Source organism: Penaeus chinensis, chromosome 13 (assembly GCF_019202785.1).
Source record: "Penaeus chinensis breed Huanghai No. 1 chromosome 13, ASM1920278v2, whole genome shotgun sequence".
Lineage (NCBI taxonomy): Eukaryota > Metazoa > Arthropoda > Malacostraca > Decapoda > Penaeidae > Penaeus > Penaeus chinensis.
Genome location: NC_061831.1, coordinates 18,846,684 through 18,854,183, shown reverse-complemented (window position 1 = coordinate 18,854,183; position 7,500 = coordinate 18,846,684). Strand labels below are relative to the sequence as shown.

Sequence of the window (7,500 nt, the reverse complement as noted above, 5' to 3'; positions counted from 1 at the left end):
ACCTTTAACCGTTATTCCGAACAGCGTTGGTTCTACGTAATTATGCTGAGTTTTAGAAGACTAATTACGAACACGCTCTTCAAAATACAATGACAATGATTATGTTCTAAACGGGTATTTCATATCATTCTGACGGCTATTGGTGAGAAAAAAAATCATGTACATTAGAAACGAATAAAATTAATTAATTTGGTTGTAATTTCCATGTCAATGAAAATGAAATAACAGATGAACAAAAATCACGTAGTTATTGCGGAACGAAAAGCAAATGTAATATGGAATATAGGCCCTGGAGGATCCAGTGATGACCGTGAAAGATTTATGGGTCTCGTAGAGCCTCCTTCTCTTCCTTGTGAGTCTTAGCAGTGGCTGCTTCGTTCGCGAACCAGCCATGGCATACGCAGAAAAATCACCCGGTAAGTAGTTTCGAAAGTACTCATCATTGCAACTTTCAACCCAAAGCCGTTGGGGAAAATGAATAAAAATGGGGAAAATGCTGTGCTCACTTTTTATATTTTTTATGAAATGTCTATGCACATAGATAGCTCTGCTAGTGCTTAGCCACAAAGGAATCAGTTAGTAGACCCTGTGACCTAACCTGATTTCAACTTTCCTTGAATTGGCGGGAAAATGTATTTTTACTAGTGCTATGAGTATCGATGGTGTTATTCTTATTATAAACATTATAATTACTATAATGTTATAAATATAATTACTATAATGTTATAAACATTATAATTACTATAATGTTATAAACATTATAATTACTATAATGTTATAAACATTATAATTACTATAATGTTATAAACATTAGTAACAACAAAATAAGATAGCGTAAAATATTTTCGTAAATCAAAGAAAAGGGTAAACGGGCGAGACAGACAGCACTCGTAATTGGCTAATTGGTGACTTAATACAATCTATGTGTAAAAACAATTAAACAAGTAAACTCACAGTGGGCATGGCGTACAATACACGTCATGCCCGTTGGCATTGGGTTAAGTACGGGACAAACATACAAACGAGACACACGTCCGCATATCTAACTAATCCATATATAGAGATTTAGCGCACTGCTTTCGACAGATTGTGATTATAGTATATATATACATTTATATATAGTATATATATATGCACACACATATATATACATATACATATGTACATGTATGTATTAAGTATATGTATGTATTATGCAAATGCGTGTATATATGTATGTATGTGTGTGTATATATATATGTATGTATGTATATAGATAGATAGATCACGCGTGTGGAATTTATGTCAAACAAATTGCGAGTAGAACAACGAAGGGACAGCCAATGTCGTCGCACACCTCATTACTGTTATATATACCTTTATGTATCTCTTGTTTCATATACCTTGATGAAGCAATAAATAAAAAGGCCTTCGGCATATTCGTGTGTTTTCCTGTACTATATACATGTGTGTATATATACACACATGTACATACATGTATATATGTATATACATACGCACAAATATATATATATATATATATAAACGCACATTTTAAAATATATATATATATTCATATATATATACATATGTATGTCTGTTTAAATCTACCTATCTATCATCATGTTTGTATGCAATCCATGATCGCATACTTTTTGTGACTTTTTTATTATTATTATTCAGCATTGTCTTAATAATTTCGAGCTGCATCCAGAACAAGTAATCAATCTTTCATCCGACTACAGTACTACGAATATGGTAGCATGTTCCAATGACCCCGAACATGAGGCAACAATTACTCAACTCGAACACATTTAGTGGCCGTATCCTGGAAAAGCGATGTGTGTCGTTGGACTCAATCCAGATCTTAGATATTCTGTTACAGTGTCGAAAGCCGGCGAAAAAAAATATAGTGGATTCGAGACCGGCAGACAGAGAGAGAGAGAGAGAGAGAGAAAGGTTAGCATATAAACAGATTATGAAACAGAGACACACGGACTGACATGCAATAAGATATTAAGAAAAAACGATCGAGATAAGATGATAGATTCGGCTCCCCAGGGTACATATCCTTATCGACAAGCACTAAACGCATTAAGTAACATAAGTCTCCGAAATTGTATGAATTAAAAGGAGGACTTCCATTGCAGAGAGAGCAAGAAATATGGATCGCATTCGTCTTGGAATACATACAAGGAAATTGATTAGAATCGACTACGGAAATCAAAGCAATTACTGGTATATTGGATTGAGGCGAGAGAACGGGCCAGGGAAAGGCTGGAAGTGCCATCTTAATGACTATACTATTCGTTCACCTTTTGTAATCTTTAATTGATGAAGGCGAAAGGCGGGAAGGGGATTATTAGAAGTGAGTCAGCGGTATCGCATTTTTGGTTTCTATTTTATCTGAGTTTAACGGAAAAGCTATCTCTCTCTCTCACTCTCTCTCTATCTCTCTCTCTCTCTCTCTCTCTCTCTCTCTCTCTCTCTCTCTCTCTCTCTCTCTCCCTCTCCCTCTCCCTCTCCTTCTCTCTCTCACTCTCTCCTTCTCTCTCTCACTCTCTCTTTCTCTCTCTCTCTCTCTCTCTCTCTCTCTCTCTCTCTCTCTCTCTCTCTCTCTCTCTCTCTCTCTCTCTCTCTCTCTCTCCCTCTCTCCCTCTCTCTCCTCTCTCTCTCTCTCTCTCTCTCTCTCTCTCTCTCTCTCTCTCTCTCTCTCTCTCTCTCTCTCTCTCTCTCTCTCTCTTTCTCTCTCTCTCTCTCTCCCTCTCCCACACCCCACTCTCTCTCTCCCTCTCTCCCACACCCCACTCTCTCTCTCTCTCCATCTCTCCCACACCCCACTCTCTCTCTCCCTCTCTCCCACACCCCACTCTCTCTCTCCCTCTCTCCCACACCCCACTCTCTCTCTCCCTCTCTCCCACACCCCACTCTCTCTCTCCCTCTCTCCCACCCCCCACTCTCTCTCTCCCTCTCTCCCACCCCCCACTCTCTCTCTCCCTCTCTCCCACACCCCACTCTCTCTCTCCCTCTCTCCCACACCCCACTCTCTCTCTCCCTCTCTCCCACACCCCACTCTCACTCTCTCTCCCACACCCCATTCTCTCTCTCTCTCTCTCCCACACCCCAGTCTCTCTCTCCCTCTCTCCCACACCCCACTCTCTCTCTCCCTCTCTCCCCACACCCCACTCTCACTCTCTCTCCCACACCCCATTCTCTCTCTCTCTCTCTCCCACACCCCAGTCTCTCTCTCTCTCTCTCTCTCTCTCTCTCTCTCTCTCTCTCTCTCTCTCTCTCTCTCTCTCTCTCTCTCTCCCCATACCCCACTCTCTCTCCATCTCTCCCGCACCCCACTCTCTCTCCCTCTCTCCCACACCCCCCTCTCTCTCCCTCTCTCCCACACCCCCCTCTCTCTCCCTCTCTCCCACACCCCACTCTATCTCCCTCTCTCCCACACCCCACTCTCTCTCCCTCTCTCCCACACCCCACTCTCTCTCCCTCTCCCCCCCCCCCCTCTCTCTCTCTCTCTCTCTCTCTCTCTCTCTCTCTCTCTCTCTCTCCCTCTCCCTCTCCTCTCTCTCACTCTCTCCTTCTCTCTCTCTCTCTCTCTCTCTCTCTCTCTCTCTCTCTCTCTCTCTCTCTCTCTCTCTCTCTCTATTCTCTCTCTCTCTCTCTCTCTCTCTCTCTCTCTCTCTCTCTCTCTCCCTCTCTCCCTCTCTCCCTCTCTCCCACACCCCACTCTATCTCCCTCTCTCCCACACCCCACTCTCTCTCCCTCTCTCCCACACCCCACTCTCTCTCCCTCTCTCCCACACCCACTCTCTCTCCCTCTCTCCCACCCCCCCCCCTCTCTCTCTCTCTCTTTCTCTCTCTCTCCATTTCTCTCTCTCTATATTTCTCTCTCTCTCTCTCTCTCTCTCTCTCTCTCTCTCTCTCTCTCTCTCTCTCTCTCTCTCCCTCTCTCCCTCTCTCCCCCACACCCCACTCTCTCTCTCTCTCCCACACCCCACTCTCTCTCTCCCTCTCTCCCACACCCCACTGTTTCTCCCTTTCTCCCACACCAATGCTGTAACAGCATTACACTTTCTGATTTATTCACATAGCCTGTAAGTCGGTGTGTTGGTGAAAACGTCGATGACTTGTCTTCTTTTCGCGTTTTTTTCCGAAGAATGGCTATTGTTTTATTTGAATGATTTTGAATACCGATGGGGATTAACATCTTGTAAAGTGCCAATGAAAATTTCTCTTTTACTTTTTTCTTTCTTGTCTTATCTTATCTAATGTTCTTGTGTTATCTTATCTAACATTATCGTTGTAATAAAAATGGAGTTGTTACTTAACTTTATATTGCATGAAACCCTAAGATAGTACTACACAGGATATGACGCACAATACACAGGAAATACAGTATACGGTAGAAAGATCTCGCAAGGTCTTTCGATACAGTGAACTTGCCAAAATAGTATATTTACCCTACGAAAAAATACCTTCAAATATTCTGCTTTACAGAATGATAACTAATGTTGTATGCTTTTGTAACTATGAATCCAATTTTCAATGCATTTTTCAACAGGACAAGTACCTTATATTTCAAGAAGCGTTGTAGTGTGTCAGATTTTCCGGTCAAAATTGTCGCCAGTGGCAACCAGTTTATGAGGCAACCCTTCGTATTACTTCGTTTGACTTCATTATCCTCCCGTTTCCCCTCATCCAAGATCCACATATCTTCTTTTTCGTTTGTTATTTTTCTTAGTTTTGCCCCTGTAGTTTTTTTCTTCTTCGAAGTTTTTCGTATATATCCATAATTTTCCTCTTTTCATCTTATTTTCGGTGTATCTTACGTTGTCAAGGTATTTGTGAATTCTTAAACGTCACAGCAACGTAGTTACTATACCCTCCTACTATAAGGCACTCTGTATATAGTATTGCATCGCTGACGCGCATACATATAAGATATGTGAGAACCATCTGCAAATAGTTTCATACCCTTATTAACGTATCAGTTTGCGTATTTCATACATTAGATACAATTTATTCAGGAATACTCTATCTCACTGATACACCGACTTACTACATTCCATACTCGTTGTTCAATTGTTCATGAATTATTCTCTCTGACAACGATTAGGAATAAAAGCCTGTCTAAAACTCACTTAAATTTTATATTTTTTTTCTTTGCTCTGATGCTGCCATATATATTCGATTTCTTGTTTCTGTACATTCTTCATTCAGTCTTGTCTTACGTAATTCTGTACAGGTTCCTCTTGTCAGCTGTGCATAAGCTGGCAGCCTACAGTATAATTATGCTGTTGTTGTTGTTTTTTTTCTTATAACTAGTTGACTTTTTGCGTTGTCATGGAGTTAAGGTAATTCTTTGGTTGTGAAATTTCTATTTCCACCAGCGGTATTTTTTTATAGGCCGGGAGGGGGGGGGGGGGCGCTTATATACTCTTTATTTCATGGAATACCTTCATTGTAGAAAGTTTATAGATATTCCTTAGATTAATTTCCCGAAGTTATTTTGAATTGCCGAATTTCTCCAATGTTTCTTGCCATTCAGTGATTTCGTGGCTACATTAGTGACCGCTGTAAATTGATATGAAAATTGTTTGGTTCCCAAATCCCTTTGTAGTGGCTTTATTGCTCATTTTCTTAGTCTTACGATATGATTTTAGTTTCATATCAGATATTCAAGACAAAGGAAAGGTGTTGATAAAATTTGTTGTTGCGTGGTATTGTTATTTGCATTATTATCGTTTCCTGTAAAATTCGCGGTATGTGAAACATGCTGCGATATGCTTATATATATACATATATATATGCATATACATATACATAAACACGCACGCACGCACACACACACACACACACACACACACACACACACACACACACACACACACACACACACACACACACACACACACACACACACACACAAACACACACATAGATGTATACTTACAAGTACATGGACACACATATACAAATACATATGTATATATGTATATATATATATATATATGAATGGTAACACATTACCGTGCTGATAGTATGGTAGAAAAATCCACAATAGGCAAAATATATTTATTGAAATTGAGTTTCGAAATCCTACAAGATTCCATCTTTAAGTCTGAAGACTTAATCCACAGGGATTCGGAAACTGCTGTCTTAATTTCAATATATCTTGTTTGTGCATTGTTGTTTTTTTTCTGTCATATATATACATATGCACATATACATACTCATATACATATAAGCACATATACATATACATACACATGCATATATATACACTTACACATATTGACTACATATACATACACATGCACACAATCATACTTACACATGCACATACACATATATACATATACATACATACACATACGCGCGCGCGCGCACACAGTGTGTGTGTGTGTGTGTGTGTGTGTGTGTGTGTGTGCACGCATGCATGTGCATGTGCATGTGTGTTAATACAGATGAGTATATATACACATATGTGTGTGACTGCAGGAAGAGAACAAGTGCTTGTTCAAACATCAGATGCTGTGTGGATATTTCTTGTATCATATAAACAACTTTTACCTTATAGAGTATCCCTTGCGCCATTCCGGTGCTCCGAGATGGAAGCAAAACACATGTTTCTTTAATGTTATTTACGACCTAAGAATCCAAGGGCTTGACTAGGCAGGTTGCTGCGTGTGGCTGAATAATGTACTTGATTCGTCATCTCCTTATTCTTCCATTGCTGTGCACAGTACATTCCTTTAATAAAGAAGGAAGGGCTATAAGTTTTTAGATTTTTAAAACTAATTTGGGACCTCCCTCAACGGAATGTGAATATTATCTATTAAAATTTGAATATGCCACCAGGTCTGTGTAAAGTTTTAATGAATTTGCAGTCCATGTATTATGTATTAAAATTGTATTTTTTCCATTTCCGAAACCCTTCCAAAACACCTTGGCACACACTGATAATACTTTCTCTTACAACAAGAACTGGGCGCTATTAAGTTCTGGATGGCTATAGCGATGTTTTGTTTTGTTTTCTGAGAAGTGTCATGTCACTGTTCTGTTTTTTGTTACTTTGCCGTGTGTAATAATGATATGTTCAAGGATGAAGTCAAGGTCATACCTGTTTGTTTATGCTCTGCGAGGATTCTGATAATTTATTGTTAACTAAAATAAAGAAAACGTTTAATAGATAACAGAAGTAACGCTGTATCCCGATGGAATAAGCATAAGGTATTTTTAGGAACCATTGATCCTTTGTCAGTAACACGATTTTGGTTATCCAAGAAAACAAATTCCAGAATCTCCATATTGCGATTCGCCAGTTGCATTGACAAATAGAAATTTGTTTACTTAAGAAAATATGCCATCAGTATAACGACTGTTCATATTAAGAAAAAAAAGGTTATGTGCCTTTTGCTAATAATTTACCAGTTAACGTTGCCGTTTTGGGTGTTGGTGTTAAATGGCATGTAAGGTTGTAATAACATTATTGTTGTCATTACAGGCCAT

At 39.5% G+C, this 7,500-nt stretch overlaps 1 protein-coding gene across 3 annotated transcripts in view; it reads left to right on the top strand.

Moving 5' to 3' along the window:
* The window catches only part of LOC125031371 (polyamine-transporting ATPase 13A3-like), a 49,871-nt gene that overhangs the window by 17,519 nt on the left and 24,852 nt on the right, over nt 1-7,500 (top strand). For 2 of the 3 annotated variants that reach the window (XM_047622065.1, XM_047622064.1), the window contains exon 2: nt 229-416. The exons of the other annotated variant lie outside the window; for it this stretch is intronic. In XM_047622065.1, the coding sequence (XP_047478021.1) occupies nt 392-416 (25 nt within the window). In that variant the 5' untranslated portion in view covers nt 229-391. The remainder of the gene's footprint in view (nt 1-228; nt 417-7,500) is intronic. 3 annotated transcript variants of the gene reach the window in all.